This window comes from Mauremys reevesii, linkage group 3 (genome assembly GCF_016161935.1).
Source record: "Mauremys reevesii isolate NIE-2019 linkage group 3, ASM1616193v1, whole genome shotgun sequence".
Classification (NCBI taxonomy): Eukaryota; Metazoa; Chordata; order Testudines; family Geoemydidae; genus Mauremys; species Mauremys reevesii.
The window spans coordinates 55,060,780-55,078,304 of NC_052625.1; the positions used below are offsets into that span (position 1 = coordinate 55,060,780).

Sequence of the window (17,525 nt, forward strand, 5' to 3'; positions counted from 1 at the left end):
AATCTACAATTCTACTACATAATTGTAATTTATCTCAAATACAATTATGTTTTGACTTAGTTCAAGAGAGAAATTTGATTGATGCCTATGGGTTGCCAAGGCTTTAAATTTTTGTTTATTATTTGAGAGGAAACATTAGAAATTTTTAGTAAACAATTTACCTTAATCTGCAGTAATATTGCTGTAAGTCTAGAGATTAGATCTGTCAGGTTTTCATTTTCCACACAAAGATGTCCTGTTGTTGATGCATTTGCTTGTCTAACTATCTCCTGAGCTTCTTCTTCACATCGGCGCCTCAGATCTGTTGGCTGGTCTGCAGGCTGGAGGCCTTGTTCTGGAGCAAGCTACACAGATATAATTAGAAGTAAAGATTCAGGCTCTGATTCTACAGCTGTTGTGTGTGTGAACTGGTAATCAACTTTAAAGGGAGTTTCATAAGTGAAGAGCCTGCAGAAATAACCAGGCCCTCATACTTTTAACCAAACTGTCCACTGTAATCAGTGAGAGTTACTGATATTCGGAAAGAAAGAGGTGAAAGCATATACGACCCCAGTTACTTAAAGTTTGGCACTTGTCTCTAAATGGTCTTTTTCTATATATGACATTTCAATTGACTTATTTATATGTTAAACACAACACAAATAAACTAAGAGGTTAGCAACATATTACCTCATAACAGTACTGTTGAACCTTATGCAAAACTTTGTTTAGATCCTTATTCAGTTGTTCTAGATCTAGAACAATAGTTGCATATCTTCTCTGAAACTCAATACTGATTGGCATAGAATAGGATTTCTGTGGAGAAGACAATAAAGCATATGAAGTTTATAAATCACAAACACTATACATCTGTATTTACTAAAGTTGCACTTTACTGTCTAGATGCTTCCCTTAATTGACTACTATCACCTTTATCTTGTCCTTCTTGTGAAATTTTAAGTAGAAGAATTTATACACCAATCCTTTTCACCCACATTTGTTCTACTATTTCTCCAAAATACAAATAACTTAGCTCAGTGGTTTTTAACCTTCTTTCATTTGCGGACCCCTAAAAAAGTTTCAAATGGAGGTATGGACCCCTTTGGAGATGTTAGGCATAGTCTGAAGACCCCCAAGGGTCTGCAGACCACACATTGAAAATTACTGTTCTATGGTAACAGTAACCTTTCGTGGACCTCTTAGACATAGTCTGTGGACAACTAATGGTCTGCAGACCACAGGTTGAAAACCATTAATGTACTTAGCTAAATTAATTTAAGTGGCTTATGTATTGTTTAGATAACTGTGGCAGATACAACTAACTGTTCCCTTCAAAACAATGAAACTAAAAATGTACAATTGTGTGCATTAGTAACCCCTGTTAAGGAACCCTTTGCATTGTGTCATTTAGAAACTAGTATTATTGCCAGACACTAATGTACTCATTTAGGACCTGCTTTGAGTTTGGTTAAGCAGTTCCACTTACTATATATTAAACTGGTCACTAACTTATAACATGGTACAAAAGGATTCCCCTTTAACCAAAACCCACCATGTCATTCTGTTTCACTTTAACCAAAAATTATTATATCAAAATTAGCTAATTGATAAAGTCTTCAAAGAATTCACAAAAGTATTTAAATCTGTATATTATTTTGGTCATGTTCAAGAGTGGCAAGTGTTTGAGAAAAGATTTTTGATTAAATGAAATATATTTTAAAGGCAGAAACTGACTGAAGACAGACTAAGAACGTAGCCCACTGGAAAGGTATCACCTCCTTTAGTTTTATCAGAATAGCCATGAACTTTCACAAAAGTTACTGTATAAGAGGCTTATTTACAAAGTAATGAATAACGGAGGAGATTCAAAATATCTCATATCCCTATCTAGGCTAAACAGACCTAAATATATCAAATTGAATATATATCCTTGATCCCATTCCCTCCTGCTGCTTCTTTGTTTGTCCCAATATTCTTTATTTTCCTTCTGATGCCTCTCATTTCTTCTGTCCTCATTAAGTTTAATTTGTGATTTAGTATTTAAGTTATGTTCATATTTTAAGGCAGTCACCTTCTTGTAATGAGAGAAGGCTTTTATAGTTTATTTTTGTATAAGTGTCAGACTTTTAGTTAAATTTTTAAAACAAACTTTAAAAAGCGGTATATTTTTCAGCATTAGATTTAAAAATAGTGACAAACTTTATATGTAATTTATGTTAATCCTTTCTGCTATAGCTGCATAGATTTTAATGATTAAACTGTACAGCAGAAACAATTTTCTTTAAAAAAATTATGAGAAAGCACAGTTAATGCACAGGAGAGTGAAATAATAATGCCAGCACTGAAGAATAGGATGTGGGTGTGGGGTAGGAGAAGGGGACGGTGGACACAGGAATGGGGAAGCAGTGAATGGAGAGAGAGTGAGCGTACTTGTGCCCACAGGTGGCCATGGGGCAGGAAGGGGGCAGAGAGAAGAAATATTTTATCCATATTAAAAACCTTAAATGCTTTGTGCAAAATTTTAAGCACTTAGGTCTGAGTCCCCAAAGGGACTTTGGCATTAAGCATTGCAGTGCTCAGCATTGTAACTTTTAGGCACCTAGCTAATCATAGGGATAACGCTGTGATCACCAAAGCCTGAATTAGATGTCTAGGCTCCCTACACAATGCAACTGGAGTGATAGGTGGCCTAGAATGTGGTTTACAAAAGCCAGCATGCTAGGTGGGGAGCTGCCTAAGCTAGCAAATGAGAGATGCTTATGAGAATGGTGTAACCTCAGCCCTCTGCGTACCTCAGATGCTGGGCCTGATCTGGAAGGCGTGCTCAGAGGCTGCTTAGATTTACACAAAACAGCTGAAGGAGGCCTTCCCATATAACCTATAGGGCAACATATAGGGTATTCACCTAGAACGTAAGAGAGCACTAGTTCAAGTCCTCATTCTGCTTCATGAGGAGAAGGGATCTGAACAGGGATCTGCCACCATTCGGCCAAGTGCCCTAACCACTGGATTACAGAACCATTCTCACTTGCTCTCTGTCCCAGTCAATATCTAATTATTTAGCTAAGATGAAACAATTTCAACAGGCAAGAATGAGATAGCCCCACATCAGGATATCCCACAGTCCAGTGGTTAGAACACTCCCCTGAGAGGTTGTAGATAGTTGTTCAAATCTCTTCTACATCAGGCAGTGGGGTGACCTAAGCCAGTGGTCTCTCACATCACATGTGAGTACCCTGACCACTAGGTTAAAGCTTATATGGGAGCTGCTGCGCCTCTTCCAGATCATCACTGTGTGTGGAGTTAGGCAGCCTCTGTAAGCTCAGGAAGTTGTATTTAAAGATAAGAACATAAGAAAGGCCGTACCGGGTCAGACCAAAGGTCCATCTAGCCCAGTATCTGTCTACCGACAGTGGCCAATGCCAGGTGCCCCTGAGAGAGTGAACCTAACAGGCAATGATCAAGTGATCTCTCTCCTGCCATCCATCTCCATCCTCTGACGAACAGAGGCTAGGGACACCATTCTTACCCATCCTGGCTAATAGCCATTTATGGACTTAGCCACCATGAATTTATCCAGTCCCCTTTTAAACATTGTTATAGTCCTAGCCTTCACAACCTCCTCAGGTAAGGAGTTCCACAAGTTGACTGTGCGCTGCGTGAAGAAGAACTTCCTTTTATTTGTTTTAAACCTGCTGCCTATTAATTTCATTTGGTGACCCCTAGTTCTTGTATTATGGGAATAAGTAAATAACTTTTCCTTATCCACTTTCTCAACATCACTCATGATTTTATATACCTCTATCATGTCCCCCCTTAGTCTTCTCTTTTCCAAACTGAAGAGTCCTAGCCTCTTTAATCTTTCCTCATATGGGACCCTCTCTAAACCCCTAATCATTTTAGTTGCTCTTTTCTGAACCTTTTCTGGTGATAGAATATCTTTTTGAGGTGAGGAGACCACATCTGTACACAGTATTCGAGATGTGGGCGTACCATGGATTTCTATAAGGGCAATAATATATTCTCAGTCTTATTCTCTATCCCCTTTTTAATGATTCCTAACATCCTGTTTGCTTTTTTGACCGCCTCTGCACACTGCGTGGACATCTTCAGAGAACTATCCACGATAACTTCAAGATCTTTTTCCTGACTCGTTGTAGCTAAATTAGCCCCCATCATGTTGTATGTATAGTTGGGGTTATTTTTTCCAATGTGCATTACTTTACATTTATCCACATTAAATTTCATTTGCCATTTTGTTGCCCAATCACTTAGTTTTGTGAGATCTTTTTGAAGTTCTTCACAATCTGCTTTGGTCTTAACTATCTTGAGTAGTTTAGTATCATCTGCAAACTTTGCCACCTCACTGTTTACCCCTTTCTCCAGATCATTTATGAATAAATTGAATAGGATTGGTCCTAGGACTGACCCTTGGGGAACACCACTAGTTAACCCTCTCCATTCTGAGAATTTACCATTAATTCCTACCCTTTGTTCCCTGTCCTTTAACCAGTTCTCAATCCATGAAAGGACCTTCCCTTTATCCCATGACAGCTTAATTTACATAAGAGCCTTTGGTGAGGGACCTTGTCAAAGGCTTTCTGGAAATCTAAGTACACTATGTCCACCGGATCCCCCTTGTCCACATGTTTGTTGACCCCTTCAAAGAACTCTAATAGATTAGTAAGACACAATTTCCCTTTACAGAAACCATGTTGACTATTGCTCAAGAGTTTATGTTTTTCTATGTGTCTGACAATTTTATTCTTTACTATTGTTTCAACTAATTTGCCCGGTACCGACGTTAGACTTACCAGTCTGTAATTGCTGGGATCACCCCTAGAGCCCTTTTTAAATATTGGTGTTACATTAGCTAACTTCCAGTCATTGGGTACCGAAGCCGATTTAAAGGACAGGTTACAAACCTTAGTTAATAGTTCATAACTTCACATTTGAGTTCTTTCAGAACTCTTGGGTGAATGCCATCTGGTCCCGGTGACTTGTTAATGTTGAGTTTATCAATTAATTCCAAAACCTCCTCTAGTGATACTTCAATCTGTGACAGTTCCTCAGATTTGTCACCTACAAAAGCCAGCTCAGGTTTGGGAATCTCCCTAACATCCTCAGCCGTGAAGATTGAAGCAAAGAATCCATTTAGTTTCTCCGCAATGACTTTATCGTCTTTAAGCGCTCCTTTTGTATTTTCATCGTCAAGGGGCCCCACTGGTTGTTTAGCAGGCTTCCTGCTTCTGATGTACTTAAAAAACATTTTGTTATTACCTTTGGAGTTTTTGGCTAGCCGTTCTTCAAACTCCTCTTTGGCTTTTCTTCTTCTTATTATTATTAAGATAAATACATTTTGAAATTTTGACCATATTGATTTGCATAAAGTCATATCCCAGGCGGAAATAGAACCCAGACCTGTGCTTTAACCACATGATAATCTATTCCTCATTGATTTTTAGTACTATTGTCTCTGTTTGTATGAAGATTATTTTTCATTGTAGCAGATACCTATAAAACAGGATATCAAAACCCATTCAAGAACTGAAAAAATAACATGTTTTTACCAGCTTTTCTGCTTCTGTGTTCATCTCCCTTAACTGCTTGATGTGCTCCTTCTTAATCATAAGGATTTTTGATAACCTGGTCTATAGACAAAGAGAGGAAATTTTTTTTAGGACAAACATCTTTAAACAGCTTTAAAATTAATGATAAAATTACTGAAAAATATCAGACACCTTTTGCTAAAAGTGTAAAGATATTTCTCAGACTGACTACAAATTAAGATATATAAATTAATTTTTTTCCAAGGAAATTATAAACAGTACTTTCAGGGAACCTTACCTGAATGAAGCCAAAGCACAATGGTTGAAATTCCCTACGCAAAGACTGAGTAAACAGGATTTGTGGACATATTTTGAGGATGAAGTGAACAGAACCCTTCCCTCCCTACAGCATGAAGATATAACATAGGACTTATGCACAGCAAGGCTGTGGATGTAATTATCATGGGCTACAGTAGAGATTAGCTGTTTTGCCATCGCCTTCCCCATAAGGTTTTCACCCTGTTGATGGACTCACTTGTCATGTCCCAGACTGGTCACAAACCCAGCGTGTGCACTCCTGCAACAAGAGCTGAAACACAACATGGGTTTGCAGCAAACAAGAGGGCTCTGGAGGTTTTCCACTTCTTGGACTCTTCCTTTAAAACAGAAGTGCTCTGTATCTGCTGCATTTGGGGTGTAATGTGCCCACAGAAGGGGCTGCTAGATTTTTTCCAACATGCATCTAACTATTAGAAGTGTGGATTGCAGCTGGGACCCATGGGTGTAATCCTAGTGCCACTGCAGTCAACAGGAATTACGCCATTGATTTCAATAGGGATAGAATTTCCTCCTGTATGATGAAGGTACCTATACTGGAATTCAATGCAGTTGGGAACAAAGGTATACCAGCATTTTCTCAGTGATATATTATAATTGAGGACTAAATGAAAGTTAGTACTAAACAGTTTACTAGCTACTTTCAGTTCCTAATCTTGTAGTCCTCTTCATGTAGGCAGAATTACCACTGAAATTAAGGAAAGGAACACAGGAACAGGCTGAATTAGTGTATGTTTCTTTGAGTTAGCAATTTATACTTGAATTTGAGTTAATACAGAACATTTATAGCGACACCAAAGTACTTTTAGTGTTTAAATATTTTACTCTATATTGTCTGCAATATCTTCTGAGAAGTTTGAAAAATATCCATTTTTTTCTACCAATTTTGTATTTTCCTATTTGTTTTACATATCCTCCCCTCCCCGCCATTTAAACTAGAATTTAGATTTGTTTCCTTGTATTTAATTTACACCAGTGAGGAAAACATGCACAGTTCTGGGAAAATACTATGTTAGTTAACATGCTCCCTCTACTGGACATGCAGGAGCACAGTTTAAAAAAAAAAAGTAATTTCTGTCTACATTCTGTTTTTATTATATCTTAATTTTTAACTCTTCCTCAAAAAAAGAAGGATACTGCTAATCATTTGGAAAACTAGGTTTTAACATTGCTGACAAACTGGGACCCCGTGAAAAGGGAATCCCATCCATCAGTTTTGAACTGAAATGTAATAGATTTAAAATTGAATCCAGTATCCCCAGAAACATTTAATCTTGTATGTGAGGATAAAATATTGTCATGATTTCTGTCAGTATTCCATTTAGATTGGATGTAAATATTAATGTACAAGAGATGGTCAACTGATATTATAGCAAATTCCTTTTGGAGCTATAATTTCTCTAATATACATAACTTTGTCCATAATAAAAGAGAAGGTTACTCACCCTGTGCAGTAACTGAGGTTCTTCGAGATGGTTGTCCCTTTGGGTGCTCCACTTTAGGTGTCTTGGCACCCTGTGCTTATAATCGGAGATTTGTAGCAGCAGTGCCCCAGTTGGCTGCGCATGCAAGGCAGCCATCTCCCACCACTCTGAGTGGCTATCTTGCATGCACAGCCAACCAACCCCCAGTTCCTTCTCTAGCCCAGAGGATCAGCGTGAATGTGGTATACGGCAGGTGTGCCATTAGGGCCCCTAGCTCCCCTACTCTTCTTGCAGAAATGATTGCGATAAGGAAGGAGACCTTCCATTGATAGATGTAGCAATGAGCAAATCGCAAGGGGTTGCCCATGAGGGTATACAGCATGAGGTTATGGTCCCATATAAGAATAGGGTGTTTTAGGAGAGGGTAGATGTTGGTCATGCCCTTTAAGAATTGTTTAGTTGTTGGATGAGCAAAGATTGTGGTTCCATCTACCTTATCATGTAGTGAGGTGATCACTCCTAAGTGTACCTTTATGGAGCTATTGGAGAGGCCTGCCTTTTTAAGGCATAATATATAGTCCAGGACTCTGGGTAGAGGGGCAGAATAAGGAAACATATGGTGAGCCTTGCACCAGGTGCAGAAATGTACCCAGAAGCATATGTTTTGCCTGTGCTTGGTTTGCGACTTTTCAAGAGAATGTCTTTAACCTCTTCAGAGTAATCCTGATCCAGCCCTGTTGCCATGGAGTAACCAGGTATTGAGGCAGAGAACTACTAGGTTGGGCTGAATGACACGGCTGCCATTCTGTGTCAGGAGGTGAGGAAGTTGAGAAGGGTTCGAGAAAGTTTCACTGCCATCTGTATTAAGTATGGGAACCACATCTGTCTGGGGCATGAGCCTGGCCTTGTCCTGTCTGATTTTGTGTAAAACCCAGCTCAGTAGAGGAATCGGGGGGGGTTAGAGGGGAGGGACATGTACATTAGTGGTGCTTCCCATTTTGTGAAGAGGGCATCACCCAGTGAGTGGTGTCCGAGCCCCTCTCGGGAGCAATTTTGTATTGTGAGTTGTTGCGAATAAATCAACAGTAGGGAATCCCCACTGGTTGAATACTCAAGGGTTGGGTAGTCTATCTCCCACTCATGGGTTTGTGAAAAGTGTCTGCTCGGATGGTCTGCTGTGGTGTTCTGAAGTCCTGGCAGGTAAGCTGCAGAAATGTCAATCTTGTTGGATATGCACCATTGCCAAAGGAGTAGTGCCTCAATGCAGAGAGGGTATGATCGAGCTTTGCCCTGTCTGTTTATATAAAACATGCAAGTTGTGTTGTCCATGAGGACTTTGATGGTATTGTTGTGGATAAGGTGAAGGAAGTGTTTGCATGCTTTTCTAACTGCTTGGCGCTATAGAATGGTTTATCTGTAGGTTGGTTTCTGCTGGGGTCCAGCGTCATGGATGGTGGTGTTGTCCAGATGGGCTCCCCATCCCACGAGGGAGGCATTTGTGTTGATTGTTATAGTGGGAGCTTTTTGTTGAAATGGGATCTTGAGCAGATGTTTTGCGGTTGCATCCAACACTTGAGGGAGTCCTTCACTCTGCGGGGCATAGTGAGCCGTTTGTAGAGGGAATGCTTGTGTGATATATAGCAGGTGCGGAGCCAGACCTGTAGGCATCTCATATGCAGTCTGGCATGAGTTGTAAGTACATTTTGCCAACAGAGCAGAGTAGTTTGCTATGCGAAATTGCAGTGAGGCCGAGGAACAGGCTTTGCGTCCAAAGAGGTCAAGCCTTTTCCAGTCTTTGTCATAAGGGGTGGTTTTTGACTAGTGCTGTTTTCCCTTTGGTTTGCTGCCTCTATGACCAGTGAATTTGGAGACCGGTGAGTAAATAAGAACTCAGCCCCCTTCACTGGTACATAATATTTTCTGTCTGAGTGTTTGCAGGAGGGTGGGACAATGGCAGGTGTCTGCCATATTGTCTTTGCAGGATCCATTATAGGAGCGTTGATGGGCAGAGCTATCTTTGCTGATGGTGATGCCTGCAAGATGTCAATAAGTTTGTGCTGGGTCTCTGGCAGCTCTGCTAAAGAGATGTCTAGGAATTCTGCAACTCTTTTGGAAGGACTTGAAGTCATCTCCTGTGGTGGGAGGCTGTGGCATAATTGTTTCGTCCAGGGACGAGGATGAAATATGGGTGAGTGGCAGTGTGTCGCCTTCAGGAGCCTCTTCTGGCTCTTCTCCCTCTTCCTCCTGGGCCTCCGATGGTGGTGGGTTTGTGGGTGAAGGGGACTGGGTGGCCCTTGATGTTGGTGGGTTTAAGATTTTGGGCTCTGGAGATTGCCCAATGTGTCCCAGTATGGCTAACTAGGTGGCATAACAACAGGCGGTGGCATCCATGGCTGTGCCTGCCAGCTTTGCCCTTGCATAGGTGGCTTTTGGTGAGAGGGTCATGGTTTTTGGGAGGAATGACAAGGGGTATAAAGATTCTCTTCATCCTCATCACTAGATAGTGGAAGTGCAGATCCACTAGGAGTGCCTATTCGGCTCGGTCCAGGTCTGACGGGTACTGTCATTGCTGAAGAGAGGGGGTTCCTGGCGTGGAGGAGATTGCCAGGTCTGCCTGTCTGGTAAAGGGTTCTGGTACTGGGAAGCTTGGTGCCGTGGATGGCAGTGTGGGAAAGCATTATCTAAATTGTATCTGTTCTGACAGTGCAGCGGTCTTGTTAGGCTGTGTATATGCAGCAGGTGGAGCCATTACACTAGCCGATGAAGAGGCATTCTTCTGTACTGTCGGTGCCGAGATAGGGAGCTCAGCTTTAGCTCATGCACCTGAGTGAGAGCCTGGCCATGTCGGTGCCTTGGGTCCTCGGGATGTCTCGGTACTGGACATTCCCGGTGCCTCTCGGTCCGAGGTTCTTGGTGCCATTGGTACCAGGGCAGATTTCTGGCCAGGAGATAGCTTCTTTTTAGGGGATCTCTCTGTGGAGATAACTGCGATCGATGTTTGGTAGCCTTCTCAGGTGCAGGGTCCTTAGACATAGTTTGTGTGGAGCCCTTGCCTGAGGCTGCTGCTGGAGACCATTGGCCAGGAGGAGTCCTGGACTCTGGGTTGGAGGCTGGCCTCAGGGATTTCTCCATCATTAGTAATTTTAGTTGGAGGTTCTCTGGCTTTCAGTGTCCTGGCAGATAATTTCTTGCAGCGTGGACACTTCTGTGGTACACGGGTTTCCCCGAGACAGCGGATGCACTGAGCATGACCATCCGATACAGGAATTGATAGTCTGCAGGTCAGGCACCGTTTAAAGCTGGGGGAAGCTGGCATGCCTGAGAAGGTCGAGGTCTACAGAAAACGGTCATAGTTCAGTCACTGATGGTGGAGACCCACCAGTGGCGGGGATGGGGGGGGAGGGAGAGCAAAGTAAATTTTTTTTTTTTAAAGTGGGTAAATGACGGGAAAATGGAAGAAAACTGACAAAAAAGGATAAAGATGGGAATATAAACGATTTACGAAATAGACATGGGTGCTGCTGTTGCTCCGACTCAAGCCAAAGGCGGTAGAGAAGGAACTGGGGATTGGTTGGCTGTGCATGCGAGGTAGCCGCTCAGAGCGGCGGGGGATAGCTGACACGCACATTCAACTGGGGCACTGCTACTACAAATCTCTGATTATAAGTGCAGGGCGCCAAGACACCTAAAGTGGAGCACCCACAGGGCAGTCCGTAAAGAAGAACTAAAAAGATCATTTTAATACCAAAAGAAGAACGGTCAATGAACATATTGATTTTATAAAGTGGGACCTGTCAGTCTTCATTGATAAATTATGGTAAAAATCAGTCTTACAAGGCCTTATTTTGGGCCACATTTCTTTTACTGAACACTTGTTGCATCGCAGGCGTATATGAGCAAAGCTCTTCAGTCAGTTTGATTGGCAGCAAAAGGTTATTTTTTCTTCCAGCATATCTCTTTATACTTGAAGCAGGCAAAGCAGCAAATTGCCTAATTGGTTAACAAAAATTACCACAGCACAGCATAACCCACCCCATAATTATCATCCTAACACCTTTGACTTATCATCCATCCTACTGCCTGCAGCAGAGCAGATAAAAACTAGCCTCGACAGTCTAAACTCACTCTCCACACTCTCATCTACTTATTTCCCCACTCACCCTTCCTTAAAAATAAAAAAAAAAAAAAAAAAAAAAAAAAAAAATAAGCAAAACATTCCCAAACATCTATAACACTATAACATATCTATCTAAAAAAAAAAACAAAAAAAAAAATAAAAAAACAACCTATAACCATGCAATTACAACACAACACAAACAAAAACAAAAACAAAACAAAAAAAAAAAAAAATAAATAAATTCTACTTTCCCTTCCCCTTCTACACCACACCAAAACACACCAACTTCTATAAACTCCAGATGTCCAGATCATCAAACTCTGACTGAGGAGAAACTGAGAAAAAAAAAACAACACAAAAAACAATAAAAAAAAAAAAACAAAAAAAAAAAGAAAAAAAAAAACAAACAAACAAACAAACAAAACACAAACAACATAAATAAACTCTATAAATAAAAATAAACTAAATAAATATATGCTATAATAATTTCTAACCTTAAAAGATTAAAAACAAAACAAAAAAAAAAAAACCTAAACAATTACATACAATATACATACACAATACAAATACCTACCCTTAGTAAAATCAAAAAAAAATTACATCATCATTTACAAATATACAACAATAATTTCCTATTTATGAATTCTTCAATTCAAACTGTTCAAGTTCTAAAACTATTAATTTACTTTTAAAAAAAACAAATAAAAAAAAAAAATAACATATACCCTTACAATAACAAATAATACATATACAAATACAATACACAAACATAACATAAAAAACAAAATTATTTAAAAAACAAAAATTTTGCAATTTTCTTTTAAAAATAAAATTTAACAAAAACATTTCAAAACTTTCTTTTTTAACTTTAGCAACTTTTGCAAATTTTCTGCAATCCTCCTCAAATCTTAGAGTTAACTTTACTCTACCTAACATTTACCTTCTCTGTAGTTAATTACCTTCTATCAACTACACCAACCAACTCAACCAGTTATTTTTAGTTTTTTGTGCCTGGCCCGCCTGGGCCTGCCTCTTTTTTTTCTTCAAGTTCTCTATTCTCGATCCGTGCCTGCTATCTGCCCTTACTGAAGCTTTATTTTAAGTCATAAAGGTTTAAATATTTTCATAAATTCATAAAAATTTAAAAAATTCTCCCAAATTTTTCCAATTTAAACTTAATAAACACAACTGACAAACCTCAAACCAAAGTTTTTAAAAAAAACCCAAAAAAAAAAAACAAAAAAAAAAAAAAAAAAAAAAAACCAAAAAAAAAAACAAAAAAAAAAAACAAAAAAAAAACAAAAAAAAAAAAAAAAAAACAAAATTTTTTTTTTTTTTTTAGTCCCTTTTTTTTTTCCTTTTTTCTTGCCAGTTTTGCTTTCTTAGCCAGAAATTCTCTTCTTTTTAATTTCAATCATGAATTTTCTTTTTTTTGTTTATTTTCTCTGTTTGAGTGTTTTCTCTGTTTTTCCATTGTTATTCTTCTGTTCTCTCATCAGGAGATATCATCATATCATCATTCAAATTATCAAAAACAAAATTATTCAAATAAATTAAATCAATCAATTCAACTCAATCAAATCAGCAAACGGAGCAGCAGCAAACAAGCACAGCTAAGCCAGGGTGCATCTTGTCTCCAGGGGCTCAGCTCCATCCTCTCCAAGTCATCTCAGTCATTCTGCATTCCATTGCAGTTCAGTCCAGTCATACTGTTGCTCAAATCCCTAATGAGCAGTGGTAATATCTTGGATAGTTCGAAATATAGCTTTTTCAGGTTCTGTTTCTTCCAGGTTCAGGTTTTTCTTTACTTTTTCTTTTTTACTTTTTTTAGTTTCTGCAATTTTTTTTCTTTCTTTCTTTGTTCTTCAATTGTTCATCAATTGTTTAATATGTGTTTACAGCTAAAAGCCAGTGAGCCAGTATCTAAAAGCTGCCAGGCCTCTCAAATTCAGCTGCACTCCTCTTTGCTCCTCTTCCACACACTTCCTGGGCCCCAGGACACATGGCTGCTTGTTTTCCACACACAGGGCCCCTGGCACAACTGCTGCTGGGCATTGGCTGATCCTGCATTATTCTGCATGGGGGCTCATCATGCTGGCATTGCATGGGCTCTGCCTCTGCTCTGCATTCTCTCTGATGCGGGTCTGATCAGGATCTTCTACCCAGGTCTCTCATCACTGTCACACCAGGTTGCCGGATTCCCCCCCAGAAGCTGCTCCCCAGATCCATGCCGCCTGGCGGATCCGGCGAAGCGAGTGTGATTCCGGTGGATCAGTCAGTGGGGGCAGGCATGTGGCAGTGTAGGGCAGAAAGGCGGTCACCCGGCGAGACCAGCGGGGTCGATCGTGGTCAGAAACCCTCGAGAGCAAGGTCTGGCATAAGCAGATGTACCCAGGCCTACATAGTCGGTACCAGGCAGGTCAAAGGGGGCCAAAATATTCAATCAATTCCCGGGATGTTGGCAATCCAAAGGCCCAAATAAAAAAAAAATAAAATGTCAATAAAGGGTGCGGCTTGCCAGGAACTCAATCCAAATCCTAAAAGGTAATCGGTGTTGGAAGGGGAAGAATAACACTGAATCAAGTCTCAAAACTCATCTGTTCCCCGCACTGCCACTCCGGCGCGCTCCACCTCGGTGAGGTCCGGGTGTGTTGTTCCAGCAGGCAGGCAGGTTGTGGGGCGCATTGTCGCGCGGTGTTCCCCGCGCTCCGGGCGCATCGTGTCGTGCAGTTTCGGTCCCCTTCCTCCATTCGCGAGCGGCAGTTACAGTCGGCGTACAGTCATCTCACGCTGGCCATCGCAAGCAAGCAGCGGCAGCTGCGCCATCATTTGCATAGGGCAGTCCGCCAGAATGCCGCGGCCCCGCCCAGGCCCCAGGCCCCGGCCGCGGCAGGCCAGGGCCCCCACAGCCCGCGCGAGCAGGGCCGCCCCTAGCGGGAGCCCCCGCTGTCGCCATGCATAGAGCCCTGCGCCCAGCATGCAGCTGCCTCTCATCCTTTCCATCAGATTGCTCAAGCAACCATGGTGCTAATATTGCATCGCAGTCTTGGGCAAGGCCTCTGCAAGTGGTTGCAAGTCAGTGTTTTGCATTGTGTGCATTTCATTCTGGGCTGCAAGATCAAAGATCAACTGCAGTTCTGGCTCTGGCGCCAGATGAGGAGATCTATGGATCAATAAGTGGATAGCGGTGAATCAGGAATATGCACAGCAGGGCTGGCCTTACGGGCCTGGCGGGCATTTAGGGCAGCCACCACACTTTCCTGCAGCCGCAGCCAGGCTGCGCGACAGGAAGCAAGGCGATGCGCGGCGGGCGCCAAAAGAGGATCCACGACTGCCGCCTGCGCGCATATCAGCGGTCCGGCCGGCATATCCCAAATCATCATCGCGCGAAGTCCAATCAATCTTCGATTCATCATCTAGCCCAATCATCTTTCCTCAACAATTCATGTCTGTGTAAGAGCTAGCATGCATCGGACGGGTGCATCATCTGGACACATTAGCAGCCCAGCAAATACCTGTTCAATGATATAGCTTACATCACCCAGCCATAAGATATATAGCCATGATCTGTTTCTCACAAACCCCATGCCAAAATATAGTCCAATCGGTGGGCCACTGTGGGAGGGATCAACTTCCAGTCTGGCGCCGTCACCGATAAGGCATCAGGATGAATTCTCTTCATAAAAGGCCGCCCTTCAATTGGCCCAACAGGAGGCCACCCGGGGAGAGGTCCCGAGGGGTCCAGCGGGGCAGCGCGAGGGCGGGGGGGCGAATAGGCACTGAGAAGATCGCGGTGGGCGAAGGGGAGAGTGGAGAACTTTGTGATTCCTTCTCCAGGTGATAACTCGCAGCTTATTCCTACAGGTCCCATCTCCTTATGAGATCTCCTTATCAGACTGACTGAACTGATTGGACGTAGTAAATCGATATGGGTTCGATGGCACATGTTCTGACGAGCCCCGCCCCCGCCCCGAATCGTGCATGGATCCCCGGGACACGTGGCACGCCCAGGTCCCATGTAGGCTCGGCATCCCGGCGGAGGCATGGGTGTATCGGGGGAGTCGCACGGTAGGCTGTCTCAATATGGAGGGGTAGCGGGGCACATAGCAGGCGGTAGGCCAGGGGGGCGGACCGGTAAAGGATCAATCATGTCGGGTAGGGGTAGAACCACAAGGTAGGCACCTGCATCAAAACTCCAACTGGCTCCAACCGGTGCGGCTGGCGCTCAAAGGGCACCGGCAAAAGCTCTCCCAAGCCAGGAAGCTCCTCCTGCCTCACCCACTCCCCACTCTATTCTATCTCTGGACTCAGGAGAAGGCTGGACTCATCAGCCTGAAGCCTCTTCCTGAAGCCCAGCCCCCACCTTCCCCAAACAGTTTTATCAGAAGGCCTCCTTGCCCTTATAAAAAACCGCCTAGAAGCTCCCCCGTAGCCGCTCCCAAACAGTTTATCAGAGGGAGCGAGTTTCCCGCCTCGCTCCGCATCCGCGCATCCACGCAGATATTCATGCCCGTCACTTTCCTCAGCTTGATGTCAGCATTCCATAGATCTTCATGCTTGGGCTGCTCACCTCTGGGTCTTCCGCTGATGCCCCTTTCACGCCGTTGGCTGGCTTGCCCTCTTTCTCGGCGCTCCAGCCCCTCTTGCGGCTCACCTGACCTCAGGCTCGCCGCCCTTCTCTTCCTTCCTCGCGCCGCCTCGCTGCTCCTCAGCCGCTGCTTTCCTCACGCTCTCGCTCGCCAGCCCGCCTCTCGCCTCCCTGCCTGGCTCTCCCCTCTGCTCAGCGCCCTCCTAGCCTCCTTTCCTCCTTTTTTCTCTCACCAGTTTCTCCTTTTCACAGCACACAGGCCAATGTGTCAAGTCACCATTTGTTGTTGCTTGGCAGCAAAGCTCAGCAGTATTAGGCTCAATTATATCTTTTTAACACTTCAGCAGCATTTCTTGCAGCAGCTTTCCAGCATTTATCTTTATACTTAACAAATTTAATTTGCCAATTTTACAATTTTAAAATAATCTTTTATATCATCCAGCATAGGAAACACTGACTAAATTTTCGCTTGCAATCAATTGAGTGTGCAAAATTACTGGTGCAGGTCATGATGTCCTCACATCTAATCATCTAGTTGTGACCACAAATCAACTGTTAGACATCTAAACATTATAATTAGTTCCCACAATTAATTGCAGGCACAAAATTAGAGGCTGTGTGGAAACCCCTTTGAAGATATAGAACCTATTATATTTATTTTTTTCAAACTGAAATCTTCCAATGAATTTAATAAATTTTACTACATAACTTGTCTTGAATACTTATATAACCACTATGTAATAAATGCATAACATTAACAGTGATATTTCATTTTTGTAAACACATTCCAATTTGAGGCATTAGATTTTGAATCAGTAGGTAATCAATATGATTGATATAACTGCCATCATTGTGAAGCATAGTTCTATCAAGCTCCCTATAGATTTCTTGAGGAATCTGGTCTACAAACCACTTTAAAATATGCTGACCTTCTTTATGTACCCACCCATTGCCCTTTGGATGGAACTTGACGAAATCTGGTGTGTCAGGATCTAGTATGGTCTGCATTCTTCCAGACCAGTGCCACAGATTGTATACCTGATTTTCTCTACTAGTTGTGGTTTGCATGAAGGTAAAAGTTTTGGGTCACAGCATGGGATTCTATAAGGGGGATCTCTAATGATCTGGTACTTTCTTTTGTGTTATCGAATCATGTATCAATCATGACTCTCATGTCTGACTTTCCATATAAAGTGCAAATGAAGCTTTTGATTGTTGTCCCGTCTGAGGAAATTTCAGCAGTTTATAAGCCCTAAGCATGTTCTTAAAGCTTCTTTGGGATTTTCTATGAACTTAAGGGGACATATTTTTCCTTTGCACATGACTAAAGCATTGTAATTATAGCTTGAAAAGAGCAATAAATGCAGGGAGAAGAGCAAAGGGCAAGTTCCATTTTTGCAGCAAGGCTGTAGTAACTTCTCGGTCCAAGATCCAGCCATATAATGGTAATCAACCTTTAACATAACAATATTACAGTACCTAGACTATAAGTTTCTGTTACTCTCACAACAGTGCTGGCATCTGCATCATGT

The 17,525-nt window shown here is 42.1% G+C and overlaps 1 protein-coding gene across 3 annotated transcripts in view; it reads right to left on the bottom strand.

Moving 5' to 3' along the window:
• Positions 1-17,525, bottom strand: part of LIN9 (lin-9 DREAM MuvB core complex component) — a 69,672-nt gene that overhangs the window by 3,601 nt on the left and 48,546 nt on the right. For all 3 annotated transcript variants that reach the window (XR_005597217.1, XM_039533025.1, XM_039533026.1), the window contains 3 exons: positions 5,550-5,630; positions 670-795; positions 162-344 (listed from right to left, as the gene is read on the bottom strand). Coding sequence is in view for 2 of the 3 variants with exons in the window: in XM_039533025.1 (XP_039388959.1) it covers positions 162-344; positions 670-795; positions 5,550-5,630 (390 nt within the window). In the remaining variant the exon portion in view is untranslated. The remainder of the gene's footprint in view (positions 1-161; positions 345-669; positions 796-5,549; positions 5,631-17,525) is intronic.